At 53.3% G+C, this 17,871-nt stretch overlaps 1 protein-coding gene across 1 annotated transcript; it reads left to right on the forward strand.

Moving 5' to 3' along the window:
* Window positions 1-9,632: 9,632 nt before the first annotated feature.
* Window positions 9,633-13,791, forward strand: RAB27B (RAB27B, member RAS oncogene family; the record flags this gene model as incomplete). Its single annotated transcript, XM_084278261.1, has 5 exons — window positions 9,633-9,785; window positions 10,445-10,530; window positions 11,476-11,579; window positions 12,603-12,726; window positions 13,538-13,791. 5 exons carry the CDS (start codon window positions 9,633-9,635, stop codon window positions 13,725-13,727), a joined length of 657 nt encoding a protein of 218 aa, XP_084134387.1. The 3' UTR covers window positions 13,728-13,791.
* Between the last annotated feature and the right edge of the window lie 4,080 nt (window positions 13,792-17,871).

The raw sequence follows: 17,871 nt of genomic DNA on the forward strand, positions 1-17,871 counted from the left end.
GCAAGGGGACGGCGAGGAGGGGGGCAAGGGGACGGCGAGGAGGGGGGCAAGGGGAAGGCGAGGAGGGGGGCAAGGGGAAGGCGAGGAGGGGGGCAAGGGGAAGGCGAGGGGGGCAGGGGGAAGGCGAGGGGGGCAGGGGGAAGGCGAGGGGGCAATGGGAAGGCGAGGGGGCAGGGGAAAGGCGAGGGGGGCAAGGGGAAAGGCGAGGGGGGCAAGGGGAAGGCGAGGGGGGCAAGGGGAAGGCGAGGGGGGCAAGGGGAAGGCGAGGGGGGCAAGGGGAAGGCGAGGGGGGCAAGGGGAAGGCGAGGGGGGCAAGGGGAAGGCGAGGGGGGCAAGGGGAAGGCGAGGGGGGCAAGGGGAAGGCGAGGGGGCAGGGGAAAGGCGAGGGGGCAGGGGAAAGGCGAGGGGGGCAGGGGGAAGGCGAGGGGGGAATGAGAAGATGGGGGGAATGGGACGGTGAGGAGGGGAGTGGGAAGATGGGGCTGGAGCGGGAAGGCGAGGGGGCAATGGGACAGTGAGGGGGCAATGGGAAGGCGAGAGGGCAATGGGACGGCGAGGGGGGAATGAGAAGATGAGGGGGGCAAGGGGACGGTGAGGGGGGCAAGGGGAAGGCGAGGGGGGGAATGGGGACGGTGAGGGGGGCAAGGGGACGGTGAGGGGGAGAGCGGGAAGGCAATGGGGGGAGCAGGACGGTGAGGGGGCAAGGAGAAGGTGAGGGGGGGAGCGGGAAGATGAGGGGGCAGTGGGACAGTGAGGGGGGAATGAGAAGATAAGGGGGGGAATGGGACGGTGAGGGGAGGAGCGGGAAGATGGGGCGGGAGCAGGAAGGTGAGGGGGGCAAGGGGACGATTACGGGGCAAGGGGAAGGCGAGAGGGCAATGGGACGGTGAGGGGGGAATGAGAAGATGAGGGGGGCAAGGGGACGGCGAGGAGGGGGGCAAGGGGACGGCGAGGAGGGGGGCAAGGGGACGGCGAGGAGGGGGGCAAGGGGAAGGCGAGGAGGGGGGCAAGGGGAAGATGGTGGGGGAATGGGACAGTGAGGGGGAGAGCAGGAAGGGGAGGCGGGAATGAGAAGATGAGCGGGGGAATGGGACAGTGGGGCGGGAGCAGGAAGATGAGGGGGCAATGGGATGGTGAGAGGGGGAATGGGAAGGCAAGAGGGCAATGGGATGGTGAGGGGGGAATGAGAAGATGGGGGGGAATGGGACAGTGGCGGGGGGAGTGGGAAGATGAGGGGGGCAAGGGGAAGGTGAGGGGGCCAACGGGACGGTGAGGGAGGAATAGGAAGGTCAGGAGGCCAATGGGAAGGTGGGGGGGGGAGCGGGAAGGTGAGGGGGCAATGGGACGATATGGGGGGAACAGGAAGGTGAAGGGGCAAGGGGAAGGTGAGGGGGGGAGCGGGACAGTGAGGAGGCCAACAGGACGGTATGGGGGGGCAGGAAGGTGAGGGGGCAATATGAAGGTGGGGGGGGAAGGTGAGGGGGGAATGGGAAGGTGGGGGGAGCAGGAAGGTGAGGGGGCAATGGGACGATGAGGGGGTCAAGGGGAAGGTGAGGGGGGGACGGGAATGTGAGGGGGGAATGGGAAGGTGGGGCAGGAGCCTGAAGGTAAGGGGGCAATGGGGTGATAGGGGGGCAGTGGGACAGTGTGGGGGGAGCAGGAAGGTGAGGGAGCAATGGGACAATGAGGGGAGAATGGGAAGATGAGGGGGGCTAGGGGAAGGTGAAGGGGCTGATGGCACGGTGAGGAGGGGAGTGGGACAGTGAGGAGGCCAACAGGACTGTATGGGGGGGGCAGGAAAGTGAGGGGGCAATGGGACCATGAGGGGGGACAGGAAGGTGAGGGGGGGAATGGACGATGAAGGGGAAATGGGAAGATGATGGGGGGACTGGGAATGTGAGGGGGAGAATGGGAAGATGAGGGGGATGGGGAGATGAAGTGTGTGGAAAAGATCAGCTGAGCTGCAAGCAGGTCGTGCTCTCTTAATTTAAAATAAAAGAGAAACAACCACGACCAACTTGATTCCACCAACCTGTAGTTAATCCTCTTCTATACCTGTTAAATCAGGTTAGTGTGGAGGGGAGATTCCCACACAGGTGTATGTGCTTTGGGGGGGATCAGGGACAACAGGTTGAGGCTCTTCAGCTCCCAGCCAGGGTTAAATTGAAGCGTCTTCGTAGCGGTTGCGGTGGGAGGAGAGAGGCAGGTACTCAGAGGAACAGGTTTGCTGCTTCTGAACTCTTAAAAAAGTTCTTTTAAAGTCGTTTTTAAGCCTGGGGAAGCCAAAGGTAAAATGAATTGCATGTTTGCAGGCATGTTGGGGGGAGGAAAACAGGCCTGAGTCTTGGTGTTATGCTAATTCACACCGGGGAGAGAGAGGGAGAGTGTGACTCCTCTTTAGGTTCTTTAATCAAGCTTTTAACTCAAAGGAGAAACAGGTTGTGGGGTTGTTTTTTTTTCTTCTTCTTATGCTGAAACAAACCCCCTTTTCCTCAACAAATCTGCTGGGGTTTTGGCTGCCTGTGAAGTTGTCAAGCTGGGGTGTTAGAAGGAAATGCACAAGAAGGCGCCGTGTGTTTGGCAGTTTTGGGGGTTGTTTGGGGGAAAAGCTCTGGTGAAACCCGTGGTGCTGGGGAAGTTTGAACAGCTGCAGAGACAAGCTGACAGCTCTCACAGCGAGGTGCTTGTTTTGGCCATCAAAAGAGACTCGGGGATGTATTGCAGCCTGTTCCAATGTGTGAAGTGGGGAGTAGCAACACGCTCTCTTAGGCTCTGTTAAGAGTGACATAGCACAGCCTGGTCATTCCCAACATGCCTGCTGTCACTCTTTAAAGCTGTTTAAAGGCATATAACAGCATCTCAGAAAGCAGCCTGCCCTTGAGAGTGTGGCACAGAACACAGTTGTATGCTGTCTGCCTGGTTAGCTACAAATTCTGCCTGCTGAAAGTCTGTGTTTGAATTGATGAGAGGATTATAGAATGAGCTGGGTTGGAAGGGACCCCAAGGATCACACAGTTCCAACCCCAGGGCCACCAACCTCCAGGCCTGGAGCTACACAAGGTTGCCCAGGGATGTTCAGGTGCCCTTTGAACACCCCCAGGGATGGGGCACCCACCCCTTCTCTGGGCAGCCCCTTCCAGCTCCTCAGAACTTCCCCCTAAGATCTCATCTCCTCCTTCCCTCCTCCAGCTTCACTCCAGCCCCCTTGTCCTGTCAGTCTCTGCCCTTTAACAAGCTGATTCCCCTCCTGTTCCTCTGCTCCCTTCAGGGACTGGAAAGCTGGGTGGCTTCTTTATTATCACTCCCCCCACCCCACTCCCATTCCCCCTTGGAGAAGCTGTTCTTTTCTTGCTGTTCTTTTCTTGCTGTTCTTGCCTTGCAGCCTCAATATTCCAAGCTGGTTTTCCTGGCAGCCTGTGGCCTGTGTTTGGTCTTAGAAATGCTGTGTAGGTGATTGTAACTACATTGTGCTGGGCCCTCCAAAGGCCTTGGGGTTTGCTTTTTCATCAAGAAATGAAATAGCTGAGTGCAATGCAGCAAAGTTGGTATGTCCTATGGAAGCTGCTTTGGCAGGGGGATTGGACCTGATGATCTCAGACAGAGATCACAGAATCACAGGGGTTGGAAGGGACCTCCAGAGATCATCAGGTCCAACCCCCTGCCCAAGCAGGGTCCCTAGGACAGGGCACACAGGGAGACATCCAGATGGGGCTGGAATCTCTCCAGAGAAGGAGACTCCACACCCCCTGGGCAGCCTGGCCCAGGGCTCCCTCACCCTCACTGGGAAGAAGTTCTTCCCCACATTGGGGGGGAACTCCCTGGGCTCCAACTTGAGCCCATCACCCCTTGTCCTGTCCCCACAGCCACTGAGAAGTGGCTGCCCATGTCCCTGTGTCCCACCCTTCAGCTCTTGATCCCCAGTGATCAGATCCCCTCTCAGGCTTCTTCTCTGCAGGCTGAACAGCCCCAGGTCCCTCAGCCTTTCCTCCCAGGGGAGATGCTCCAGCCCTCTGATCATCTTTGTGACCTTCTCTGAACCCTCTCTGACAGAGCCCTGGGCCAGGCTGCCCAGGGGGTGTGGAGTCTCCTTCTCTGGAGAGATTCCAGCCCCAGCTGGATGTCTCCCTGTGTGCCCTGTCCTAGGGACCCTGCTTGGGCAGGGGGTTGGACCTGATGATCTCTGGAGGTCCCTTCCAACCTCTGTGTTTCAGTGGAAGTCCACAATCCACATTTCATGCCTGGAAACATGCTATGGGGAAGCAATTGTTCCTTCCAGCCCCAGGAATTCTCTGGGATACAAAGAGAGAGAATGGACTGTGTCATCTTAAGGAGCTTTAAGCCTCAGATTTCCTTCTGAACCTTGTAGAACTGGCTACTTCCCCTTGTGGGAAAGCTCATTGCTAACCTTGCTTGTGGCAGCTCTTCATTCCCTCCTTGTTCTTGCCCTCAAGTCCTTTCATTTGGTTGTCTGCCCCTAAAACCCCCCCTGTCTTCTCCTGGGGCAGGCAGGGCTGGCATTAACCAGGGTGTGGTGGGCATGGCTTTTTCCTGAGAGGCAGGAGAAGAACCAGCTGCTGGGAGAACTTTGGAGCTGGTGGTGTTTCTGGTGTCTCTTGCCAGCCAGGTCCTCAGGCTCAGAGAGAGGAGAAGCAGACTCTGGGTAGCTTACTGGCAGCAGCACAGTCACAGGTCTGAGTGATATCCCAAGGAGAACATCACAGGGAGTCAGGAAGGCCTTTCTCCTCTCCAGCACAGCCTCAGCTGGAAGAAAAGGGATGTGGACAGGCTGGATCCATGGGCTGAGCCCAGTGGGATGAGGTTTAACAAGGCCAAGGGCAGAGTGCTGCACATGGGACACAACAACCCCCAGCAGCTCCAGGCTGGGGGAGACTGGCTGGAGAGCTGTCAGGCAGAGAAGGACCTGGGGGTGTTGGGTGACCCCACACTGACCATGAGTGTGGCCAAGAAGGCCAGTGGCATCCTGGCTTGTGGCAGACCCAGTGTGGCCAGTAGGTCTGGGGTGGGATTGGGCACTGGTGAGGCTGCAGCTGGAGTGCTGGGTCCAGTTCTGGGCTCCTCAGCATCAGAAGGACATTGAGGTCCTGGAGTGAGTGCAGAGAAGGGCAACCAGGCTGGGGAAGGGGCTGGGGGGCAAATCCTCTGAGGAGCAGCTGAGGGAGCTGGGGGTGTTGAGCCTGGAGAAGAGGAGGCTGAGGGGAGCCCTTCTCCCCACCTCCCCTGCCCTGCCAGGAGGGTGCAGAGAGGTGGGTGATGGTCTCTGCAGCCAGGGGCCAGGAGATGGGACAAGGGGCAATGGGCTCAAGCTGCCCCAGGGCAGGGGCAGCTCAGCTGGGAGGGCAAAGTTCTTCCCTGGCAGAGCTGTCAGGGCTGGCACAGGCTGCCCAGGGAGGGGGCTGAGTCCCCACCCCTGGTTAGGGGTAGATGAGGTGCTCAGGGATCTGGTTTAGCTCAGGATGGGGTTGGTTGGACTTGATGATCTTCAAGGTCTTTTCCAACCTTGGGGTTCTGTGAAATAATTATTCTCTCTGTGGCTTTCAAGGGGTTAAAACTGGGGTCACCACCCAGAGCAAGAGACTTTTAATCCCTCAACCCTTTCATGGAATAATCACCTTGCTTCAGTGTTCCCCTCAGCTGGGCTGCCATAGAAAGGTGGAATGATTTCCTCTTTGGAAAGCAGGGATTTAAATGCACAATAGCCATTAGCTCCTTAGAACTAATGACTTTTCTAGCTCAAGGAACCTTCTTTATAATTGGAGGTATTTTCAGCTGAGGTTATTTGACAAGCCAAAGCGTTCTGCTCGCTGCTCTAGGGTGTGATTTAAACAGGGTGGCACAGGGAGTGTTGCTCAGCCTCCTGCTCTGGAGGGAGGTGGAGCTGCTGCTCTGGCTACTGATTATTGCAGCCATTGTTTAAAGGGACACTTGGGGTGGTGAAGGTTTCCAAGCTCAGCTCAGGCCTTTATCTGTCTGACAGCAAAGGGGAAACTGCTGTGAGGAGTCATAGAATCCCACACTGGGCTGGGTTGGACCCCAAGGAGCACAGAGCTCCAACCCCAGGGCCACCAACCTCCAGGCCTGGAGCTACACAAGGTTGCCCAGGGAACCTTGGCCTTGAGCACCCCCAGACACAGGGCACCCACCCCCTCTCTGGGCAGCCCCTTCCAGCCCCTCAGAACTTCCCCCTAAGATCTCATCTCCCCCTTCCCTCCTCCAGCTTCACTCCAGCCCCCTTGTCCTGCCAGTCTCTGCCCTTTAACAAGCTGATTCCCCTCCTGTTCGTGGGGTCCCTTCAGGCTGCAGTGAGGTCCCCCCACAGCCTTCTCTTCTCCAGGCTGACCCAGCCCAGCTCCCTCAGCCTCTCTCCATAGGGGAGCTGCTCCAGCCCTCTGAGTATCTCCATGGCTCCTCTGATCCCTCTCCACCAGCCCCACATCTTCCTTGTGGGAAGAGGTTTGGCTTGATTTAGGGATCAATTAGAGTGCTAACGATGGCCTTTGGGGGTTGCACTCAATGATCTCTTGAGGTCCCTCTCTGATTCTTCAGCTCAGCACCACGTTCTCCTCCTGCTTCCAAAACTATGTTAGGAAGGAGAGAAGATCCACAGGAACAAACCTGATCCATGGATTTTCCTTCCCCATCCCCCTTTTCCTTCACTCCCACTCTCTTTGCTCTGTTGATAACTCCTGGGTGCACACACTGATTCATGAATGCAGGAAGAAGGGTGGTGTTATAAAAAAACCCACGAGGAGCTGGCAAACATTCAGGTCTTTTTAGATGTAATCAACCAGTTTGGAGTCTTCCAGCAGGATATCAGGCTTCCTAAATTTAACCAGAGATCTGGAGAGGGGAAAATAAACCAGTCACAGAAGCTGAGCTTCATCAGAGGAGCTTTTCTTTAACCTGGGGGTGGCTTCTCTGGGTACTCCCAATCCTTACACAGCTTTTGGACTCCTGCAATGGGAGCTGCATGAATAGGGTGTGGCTGGAGAGGAGCTCTGAGGAGAAGGATCTGGGGGTGCTGGTGGGTGATGAGGTGGCCATGAGCCAGCAGTGTGTCCTACCTGGAGTGTTCTGTCCAGTTCTGGGCTCCCTGGGATCAACCAGCCAGGGATCTCCTGGAGAGAGTCCAGAGGAGGGACAGAGATGCTGAAGGGCCTGGAGCATCTCCCCTGGGAGGAAAGGCTGAGGGACCTGGGGCTGTTCAGAAGCCTGAGAGGGGATCTGATCACTGGGGATCAAGAGCTGAAGGGTGGGACACAGGGGGCCATGGGCAGCCTCTGCTCAGTGGCTGTGGGGACAGGACAAGGGGTGATGGGCTCAAGTTGGAGCCCAGGGAGTTCCCCCCCAATGTGGGGAAGAACTTCTTCCCAGTGAGGGTGAGGGAGCCCTGGGCCAGGCTGCCCAGGGGGTGTGGAGTCTCCTTCTCTGGAGAGATTCCAGCCCCATCTGGATGTCTCCCTGTGTGCCCTGTCCTAGGGACCCTGCTTGGGCAGGGGGTTGGACCTGATGATCCCTGGAAGTCCCTTCCCACCCCTCCAGCTCTGTGACTCTGTCATATTTCTCTCTAAGGAGATACTTTTGTAGGTCTCCTCTAACTGCTGGTTCTTCTGGTCAGTAGCAGGGTTCTGTTTGTGTAGTCCATCAAGCATGATCAACTCAATTACAGGTTAAACACAGACCTGCTCAACCCACAACTAATTCCTCTACTTACCCAGCAGGTTTTGGAAGTGGAGAAGTAGAGGAAGATACCTCCAGCCACTTGTGTTTAACCTCAACCTTGTCTCCTCTTAAATTTGGCTTAGAGGTAAAAAGCACCTGGGAAGCAGCATGGTAACAGCATCTGGTAGCACTTGGACATGGTCCTTCTCTTGGTCTTCTTTGGGTTTGGCATCCTGTGTGTTTTTCATGCTGCTTAGTGGTGGAAAAGCCTGAATGAGTCATTCTCCTCCCTTGCCCACACAAGTGGAATGATGTGTTTGCTGCCTGAGTGTGGAGCCAGAAGGGGGGGGTTTGGGCAGCGGCGCCGCGTCGGTTGGAGGGGATGGAGTTCATGGCTTGGGAAAGGTCACGTGGTGGGGGGAGAAAAGGACCTTGAAAGGTGGGGGGGGTGAATAGGATCATAGAATCAGAGACTGTGTGAGGTTGGAAGGGACCTGTAAAGCTCATCTAGTCCCACCCTGCAGTGAGCAGGAACATCTTCACCAGAGCAGGTCTCTCACAGCCCCATCAAGCCTGAGCTTGAATATCTCCAGGGATGGGGCCTCCACCACCTCTCTGGGCAGCCTATTCCACTGACCCTCATCTTGAAGATTATTTTCCTAATACCAACCTAAATCTCCCCTTTTCTGGTTTAAAACCATCACCCCTCATCCTATCACTCCATGTCCTCAGCAACAGTTCTTCCCCAGCTTCCTGAAGGCACCTCTCAGGGGTTGGAAGATGCTATAAGGTCCCCCCAGAGCTTCTCTTTTCCAGGCTGAACAAGCCCAACTCTCCCAGCCTGGCTTCACAGGAGAGTTGCTCTTGGATCATCCTTGTGGCCTCCTCTGGATGTTCTCCAACAGTTCCACATCCTTCTGGTGCTGAGGGCTCCAGAGCTGGACACAATATTCCAGGTGAGGTCTGAGCAGAGCAGAGGAGTAAAATCCTCTCTCTTGACCACACTCTGGTGCTGCAGCCCAGGATGGGGTTGGCTTTTGGGGCTGCAGATGCATGTTGGTGGCTCCCATCCACCTTCTCACCCCCAAATCCCCCCCAGATCCCTTTTCCACACAGTCTGGAAACCATGGATGGAGTTGGGTAGCGATGAGGAACGTGGTAGTAACTCACCCTCCTACTCATGGTTGTTACATTCACCCTGTGCTCAAACAAACAGAAGCTCCAAGTCTGGCTATTTAAAGAAGAGCTTCTAAAATGCAGTGTGGTCTGTCTGTCTGTCTGTCTGGATTTAAAAGGGCTTCCTAAAAAGAGTGTCTAGCTGCAGCTTGCCAAGAGTCTTCTACACACTGAAGCTGTCTACACTCAGCTGCTCTGAGGCATCCCTGCCAGCAAGCATCCAGCTGGTCCTCTTGGGGGGGGATTTCCCACCATGAGGAAGAAGAGGAGGAAAGAGATGATTTCTTTCACAACACTAACCCCATGTCTCTTCCATATCATTCCTCCCAGCTCCTGATTTTTGGGTGGAGAAGCCAACCTTCATCCCATCTCAGCAGGAAGTTGTTTGATGGGAAGAGGAGGAGGAGGAGGAGGAGGTGGAAGGGGGGATGTTTGGCTCCTTGGGGACCATCTCCTTGGCAGCTCCAACCCCTGTGATCTGGGATGGCTCAGGGTCTGCTGCTCATGATACCACATTAATTAGCTAATATAATAATTGGAGCTTTCATTTCAGAGTCTTACAACTCTCCCCTTCAACTTGAAACCTTAAAGATACCTCCTGGGGAAGGAGTCTTGTTGGAGAAGAGGACTCTGGGTGGGGAGAGTTGTGGTTCCAAGGAGCCAAAACCCAAACTGGGACAAAACCAAACAGAAAATGGGGGTTTATTATCATTAAATCATTCTTTTTCTCTCTTTATTTTTCATCCCCTTCATGTAGGATCCTCCAGATCAGCACTATGACTGATGGAGACTACGATTATCTGATCAAACTCCTGGCTCTTGGAGACTCTGGGGTTGGTAAAACCACCTTCCTGTACAGATACACTGAGAACAAATTTAACCCCAAATTCATCACCACAGTTGGGATTGATTTCCGGGAAAAACGAGTGGTGAGTTGGTTCATCTCCATGTTTCCACCTTCTTCTCCTTCTTCATCCACTTCTCCTGAGGATAAAGGCTCTCTTCCCATGGGATAATGCTTTTCCTCCTTTAGGTTTTGGCTTCAGTGAGTTGGAATCCTCAACCTTGGGGCAAGTTTTGTTCCACATCTTTCTGGATGAAGGGATTGGATGTTCCCTCAGGAAGTTTGGAGATGACACTAAACTAGGAGGAAGTGTTGATCTGCCTGAGGGTGGGGAGGCTCTTCAGAGGCCCAGGTGGCCAAGAAGGCCAACAGCATCCTGGCTTGTGGCAGACCCAGTGTGGCCAGTAGGGCTGGGGTGGGATTGGGCACTGGTGAGGCTGCAGCTGGAGTGCTGGGTCCAGTTCTGGGCTCCTCAGCATCAGAAGGACATTGAGGTCCTGGAGTGAGTGCAGAGAAGGGCAACCAGGCTGGGGAAGGGGCTGGAGGGTGAATCCTCTGAGGAGCAGCTGAGGGTGTTGAGCCTGGAGAAGAGGAGGCTGAGGGGAGACCTGGTTTAGGATGGGATTGGTTGGACTTCAAGGTCTTCTCCAACCTTCAATCCTTGCTGCTCCCACAAAACCTCTCCCCTGTGTGCTGGATCTCAGAGCTCCCCACCCAGTCATGCTGCTTCTCCTCTCTCCTCAGGTCTACAACAGCAGGGGACCCAATGGATCACCAGGAAAAGCCTTCAAAGTCCATCTCCAGCTTTGGGACACAGCAGGCCAGGAAAGGTAAGAAAGTTCAGCTCCTTAAAGCACTTTCTGATTGATTCTTGTTCTTTTTTTCACATCACTGGCTGAACCTTTAGCCTGTTGAGGTGAAAAACCAGCAGAAATTCTAGTTTTTAGGACCAGAAAAGTATCTTCAAACCTTTCTAAGGCCACTTTGATGTGGTGACCAGAGGATCTCAGGCTGGAAGATCTGGAGATGGGCTGGTCTCTGCTTCAGCAGCACCATTCATTTGGCTTCCTTCTATGCTCCTAATCTCCTCTAGAAGATGCTGTGTGACCCACCTAAGTGTCTTCTCCTCCTGTTTCACATTGATTTTAGATACACCAGCCTGTGGTGGCACACATGTAGCCACCAGACCAAGGGTTGTCCCCTCTGTACACAGCTCAGGTCCCATCTGGAATGCTGTTCCCATTCTTGGGAACCTTGGTGGGGGACAATTCCTCCTGCTAAACTGAAGTCCTGGGGGTTACAGCTCAGGAGGTGGTACCATGATGTACCTCCCTGTCCCTGGGGGTGTCCAAGGCCAGGTTGGATGGGACCCTGGGCAACCTTGTGGAGCTCCAGGCCTGGAGGTTGGTGGCCCTGGGGTTGGAGCTCTGTGATCCTTGGAGTCCCTTCCAACCCAGCCCATTCTCTAATTCCATGCAAAGCTCCCTCAGGGCAATTACCAACACAACAATTAATTAATAGTGTGATATTAAATCAACCAAGCCAAGATTTCCTTTCCTTTACCATCCAAGGGGAATGTATCTCCACCAAACCTTCCAGATTCTTCACATTTCAAGATATTTATCATGTTTTTAAGAGCATTTTTATTGCTCAAACAACTCAGAAACCCTTCCACCCTTCATTCCCCTTCCACTCTTCCCAGAAATAAGATGATTTTTCCATTAATAAACCTCTTTTAGCCATGATTTTGGGGGTTTTTCTTTTCCCCTCTTCAGGTTTCGAAGCCTCACCACGGCGTTCTTCAGAGATGCTATGGGCTTTTTACTCATGTTTGACCTCACCAGTCAACAGAGCTTCTTAAATGTCAGGAATTGGATGAGTAAGTAGAACCACAGAGCTTCTCTTTATCAGTTCCATGAGGATTTTTAGGTTTTTAGGCTTTAGTTGTGTCGGTGTTTGAGCTGGGAAATGCTCAGAGAAAGCAGTTAAGGTCTAGTGGAACTAGAAATGGGGTCCTCAGCCTCTCATTTGGGGTGAAAGCATCATCACAGTGGTTTCAGGAAGAGGTTGGGGTGGGTTTTTTTGCATCATACCCTATTTAGGGGATATTTTTGATAATCCTTTTTGGATTTGATAGAGTTTGAAGACATCTCTTGAACCTCTTTGGCCATACCTTCTATTTTAGATGATACACAGGAGCTTTGGAACTATAATTTGGGTATCACCAGGACCTTCATGAGATGTTTTCTGTTTCTAAAGGAGAATTTAACATCTGATTCCTTCCAGTCCCTGAAGGGAGCAGAGGAACAGGAGGGGAAGCAGCTTGTTAAAGGGCAGAGACTGGCGGGACAAGGGGGCTGGAGTGAAGCTGGAGGAGGGAAGGGGGAGATGAGATCTTAGGGGCTGGAAGGGGCTGCCCAGAGAGGGGGTGGCTGCCCCATCCCTGGGGGTGTTGAAGGCCAAGGTTCCCTGGGCAACCTTGTGTAGCTCCAGGCCTGGAAGTTGGTGGCCCTGGGGTTGGAACTGTGTGATCCTTGGGGTCCCTTCCAACCCAGCCCAGTCTATGATCCTATGATCTCCATGTGGGATCTCTTAGATTTCCACAATACCCTTCCAAGGCTTGTAGAATGAAAAGTCCTGCCTGCTGGAGGTTGTCCTCTGCTAAAGCATTGATGAAACAACCAACAAACCCATTTCCCACCACCCTTCCTACACCCTGCTTGGAAAAAAACCCCCCTTAGAAGCAACCAAACAACAAGGAGATGTGTTTGGCCTGCTGTGGTTGTCTCAGATTCTTTCAGGTGTGGAGCAAAGAAGATATTTTGAGCTCTTCTCCCAACAATCTTGGTTTCTGAGGTGTTTCCATCAGGTTCTTTTCACTCCTCTTCATCTTGCCTTCTAGGTCAGCTGCAAGCCAATGCCTACTGTGAGAATCCAGATATAGTGTTAATTGGCAATAAAGCTGATTTAGCAGACCAAAGGGAGGTGAATGAGAGGCAAGCCAAGGATCTGGCAGACAAATATGGGTAAGGAGATGATTTGAGGAGCTCAACTTAACCTGGGAATGGAAAATGAGGCCAGAAGGAAAAGTTCTTCCTGGGAAACTCCCTTCCTGAGGTGTTGGGTTGACCTGAGAGTTGAGAACCAAGTAGACTGAATGGAGATGACCACTTGGTGTGGAGCTTGGTGAGGTTCTAGGTGGGCAGTGGCACTGAGGTTGGTTGTCCCTATGGATAATAAAGCTCTTGGTGGCCTTTTTCTTCTTCTAGTGAGTCTTCTGTGGAAAATAGGAGCCAGCAGTGTGGCCAAGAAGGCCAACAGCATCCTGGCTTGGGGCAGCCCCAGTGTGGCCAGTAGGTGTGGGGAGGGGATTGTGCCCCTGGACTGGGCACTGGGGAGGCTGCACCTCGAGTGCTGGGTCCTGGTTGGGGGGAGATGAGGTGCTGAGGGATCTGATTTAGGACCAGTTGGACTCCATGATCTTCAAGGTCTTTTCCAACCTTGGGATTCTGAATCCAAAGGACATTTCAAGATGGAAAATGCTACATTCAGTGGTTCCTGTGAGGAAATGGGAAGGAAGGGAGGGAGATGGTTCTTCCAAGGAGTGAGAAGCAGCAAGAGGTCTAACTGGGGCAATAAGAAGGTTTGTGGTGTGTTCTCTGCTCCCTGAAACTTATTGTCCTGCAGCCTGGGGGTTCTCTTTGTCCTGGTTGTTGTCTCCCTAAAATAAAGAGGAGTTTGGATTCCTCCCAGCAAGAAAACAGCTTTATAAAGTCTTGAATCTCAGTTGGCTTTTAAAAAATGACTCCCAACATCCTTTCTTCTCCCTTCACTCAGCATTCCCTACTTTGAAACCAGTGCTGCTACGGGTCAGAACGTGGAGAAGGCTGTGGCCACACTTCTGGACTTGATCATGAAGCGGATGGAGCAGTGTGTAGACAAGACCCAAGTCTCTGACACAGCCAACGGTGCAACCTCTGGAAAACTCCACTCAACACCACCCCAGGAGAAAAAATGTGCCTGTTAAACAGCTCCTGGAGGATTTATTCCATCAGAATACACTTGATCTCCCACCAAATTCCCAAGAGGTTCTCCTGCACCGTGCCCAGAAGCCAAGTCAACGTTGTTCTATTGGGGTTGTGTGTTCTTTTCCTCTCCAAAGAACTGGTTGTCAAGCTCAAAGCTTTTCAGTGAGGTTCTTGTGCTGGAAGGATTCTTCTCAAGAACATTGCCACCACCATGGAAAACTCCCCCTACTTCTTCTTTCCCAAGCTTTTCCCTTTGGTTTTCCTTCTATCCTTTCTTCCTGTGCTTGGGATACAGGAGCAGAGTAGCTTGAGTTGATTTTCCTCTTGAAAAAGAGGGAAAGAACTTCACTGTCTGAGGGCTGGATACTGAAATTCAACCAGAGGTGGGTGGTTTTCTAGCTCCATGCCCTTTTTTTCCCCCCAGAATCCTTTCTTTATCCTTTTAATCCATTTTTAAGGCAGAAATCCAGGAGAGAAACCACTTTATTTTTACCCCAAACACCACAAATCTCTCTTAAAACTGACCCCCTGAGATTGGGATTAGGGGTGAAGGTGGGTTGGACATGGTGTGGTTTGAGTTTGGAGGAATTAAGGAGGAATTAGGGCATTTAATTAGCCAAAAAAACCCACCCCAAATTAATAATAAACCCAATTAAAATACTAAGAATCATCAGGGAATCATATTGCTAATAATCCAAGCAGGGATTGGAATGATTTAGGAAGCACAGAGAGGTATTTTGATGTTTTTTAAAGGAGAAAAGACTTATAAAGGCTGAAAGAAACTATATTTTATGAACTAAAATAGCCAGAAAAGGAAAATATTCTCCCCCTCCTCAACTTCTACCCTTTGTCTTTCTCTCTGGGGCACCAAGTTGGAGGTAGGAGAGGATTTGGGGCTTTTTTTTCTTGCACTGAGTAAACAAGGAGTTGGAAACTCCTCTGAGGTTGTTACCACTCTGGCGTCCCTCCTCCAGCCAGAGGGGGAAAAGAAAAAAGAGGGGGACAAGGGGGAAAAGGGGGGGACAAGGGGGAAAAGGGGGGGACGGGGGGGGACAGGGGGGGGAAAGGGGGGGACAGGGGGGGAAAGGGGGGGACAGAGGGGAACAGGAGGGAACAGAGGGGGACAAGAGGGAACAGAGGGGAACAAGAGGGGGACAAGAGGGAACAGAGGGGAACAAGAGGGGGACAAGAGGGAACAGAGGGGAACAAGAGGGGGACAAGAGGGAACAGAGGGGAAGAAGAGGGGGACAAGAGGGAACAAGAGGGAACAGAGGGGGACAAGAGGGAACAGAGGGGGACAAGAGGGAACAAGAGGGAACAGAGGGGAACAAGAGGGAACAGAGGGGAACAAGGGGGGGACAAGGGGGAAAAGGGGGGGACAGGAGGGAACAGAGGGGAACAGAGGGGGACAAGAGGGAACAGAGGGGAACAAGAGGGGAACAAGAGGGAACAGAGGGGAACAAGAGGGAACAGAGGGGAACAAGAGGGGACAAGAGGGAACAGAGGGGAACAAGAGGGAACAGAGGGGAACAAGAGGGAACAGAGGGGAACAAGAGGGAACAGAGGGGAACAAGAGGGAACAGAGGGGAACAGGAGGGAACAGAGGGGAACAGGAGGGAACAGAGGGGAACAGGAGGGAACAGAGGGGAACAGGAGGGAACAGAGGGGAACAGGAGGGAACAGAGGGGAACAGGAGGGAACAGAGGGGAACAGGAGGGAACAGAGGGGAACAGGAGGGAACAGAGGGGGACAGGAGGGAACAGAGGGGGACAAGAGGGAACAAGAGGGAACAGAGGGGGACAAGAGGGAACAGAGGGGGACAAGAGGGAACAGAGGGGGACAAGAGGGAACAGAGGGGGACAAGAGGGAACAGAGGGGGACCAATTACCAATCAAGCTTAATGAATGAGGTTGGCAGAGATTGGAGGCTCAGTGAGCTGGTTGCAGCTTGGGTTGGCTGAAGGTGAAGCTGAGACTCCTGGAGTGGTGGAGAATTGACTGGAAACCCACTCCCAGGGTTTGGCATCCCAGCTCCTAAAAGGGTCTTTAGTTGCTAATTAGGCCTGTTAATGAGGCAGATGGTACAGCAGGAGGAGCAGATCCTATCAGTGAGTAACCATGGAGTTGGGATTCCCATGCTTAGAAGTAGCTTGGGAAGATGATACAAGTGATAGCCTAGACCTGAAGGCTCTATGTAACATACACTCTACAACCAGATGTGGTGTGGATCCTCTACAACCAGGTGTGGTGTGGATCCTTGGAGAGGCTCTACAAGAGGTAGAAAAGCTCTTGGAGTAGTCAACAGGTGGAAGATGGGAGTAGAGTGCTACTCAGGTGGGTTCCTCAGTTGAGGAGGATCCATAGAGGACATTCAGGGGGGGTTTCTTTGAAGCCAACTTGTCTTCTGTAGCATAAAGCACCTACAATGTGTATACAACCAGTAGTAATGCAGCTGGAGTGCTACAAGATGCCCACCTGAGGAGCTCCTTGGCCACTTCTCTCTCCACCCAGCTGGAATTAGATGGTACAGATGGTTGTGTCAGAGCTCCTAGGAGCCACCCCAGGACTGTTCCACCTCTAAAGAAGGGAAGGGATCCATGATTGGTGGTGAAACTCCAGATTCCCAAAGGATTTGGCCATCCCAACAGGTTGAGTGTCCAAGGGGAGGTTGGATGGGACAACCTGGTGTAGCTCCAGACCTGGAGGTTGGTGGCCCAGTTCTGGGCTCCTCAGCATCAGAAGGACATTGAGGTCCTGGAGTGAGTGCAGAGAAGGGCAACCAGGCTGGGGAAGGGGCTGGAGGGTGAATCCTCTGAGGAGCAGCTGGGGAAGGTGGGGTTTTAGTACCTACTCCCTCACAACTCCAGGATTGTTCCAAGGTTTCCCTTCTAGAAGCCTCTCAACCCAAGGCTGGAGGTGAAATCTTCAGCCTGAGCTTCTAGAAGGAAAACCTGGAGCTCAGGATGGGATTGGTTGGACTTGATGATCTCCAAAGGTCTTCTCCAGCCTTGGGATTCTGGGATTGTAACCTGGAGGAACCTCAAGTTACTCCTGTTTTCCTCCAGGTGTAAACACAAGGAGGAGTGGGCAGCTCCGCTCTCAATTAGTATTTCATTTACTAAGTGGTGGAACTGATGTGAAGCTACAACTAGTTTTCTACCTGACTGAGAGGAGACCTGGCTTGAGGTCTCCTCCCCCTCCCTGGCTCATTATGGTTCCTTAATTAAAACAAATTAACCCTGATCTCATCCATCCTCATCCTACAACAGGCACCAACCCTGTAGTAAAAGCAGTTGTATCTTCCTCAACCTTTACTTCTGGAAGGGGAAAAAAAAATGCTTCTTTGGGTTGAAGGCATCTTCCACCTTCAGGAATCACCACTCTAATTAATTAATAAGTGTTAATTAATCAGCATGTTTTCTGTTTGGCCTCAAGAGCCCTGTGTGTGATCCAGCCCTGATAGTACTTCTTCATTCTAGCTGCCCCCTTAATTAGCTTAATTACCTATGTTAATGATACTCTCTGGTGTACCAAAGTCCCCTGGTGGCTTGTCCAACCCTCCTGTCTCCTTGGGTGTCTGGGTGGGGTGGGGGGGTGACCCAGCTGAGGAATGGGAAACCCCCCCACCCACCCCCCACCCACCCACCCACCCCCTGTGCCTCAGTTTCCCCACTGGTATTTTGAGAATAAAAGGCCATTTTTCAAGGTGGTGCCTCAGCTCCTTTCAGGTGGGGGGACCCCTCCTCCACCACCACCCATGGGACTGTCCTCCAGGAGCTTCTCCAACGGGACCCCCTTCCCCATGGGGTTCAGCTCACCCCACTGTGGGTCCTTCCATGGGGTGCAACACCCCCCCACCCCACCCCAGAGTCACAAGTCATCCCCCCCCAGCAAACCTGCTGCAGCGTGGGCTCCTCTCCCTCCTCTGGAGTCTCCTCTGGAGCCACCCAAACCCCACCTGGGTGGGTTCCTGGGGGTGCTCCCCGCTCTGGGTGCTCCTGCTCTGCCAGGGGGTGGGTTGTGGATGGTCTTTCAAGGTCCCTTCAGCTCCTGATGTCCTGGGGTTGTGTGTGAGTCTCTCCCCACAGGCTGCAGGTCCTGCCAGGACCTTGCTCCAAGGTGGAGGGGGGTGTGGGGGGGGGTC

This window comes from Gallinula chloropus (assembly GCF_964237585.1).
Source record: "Gallinula chloropus genome assembly, chromosome: Z".
NCBI lineage: Eukaryota > Metazoa > Chordata > Aves > Gruiformes > Rallidae > Gallinula > Gallinula chloropus.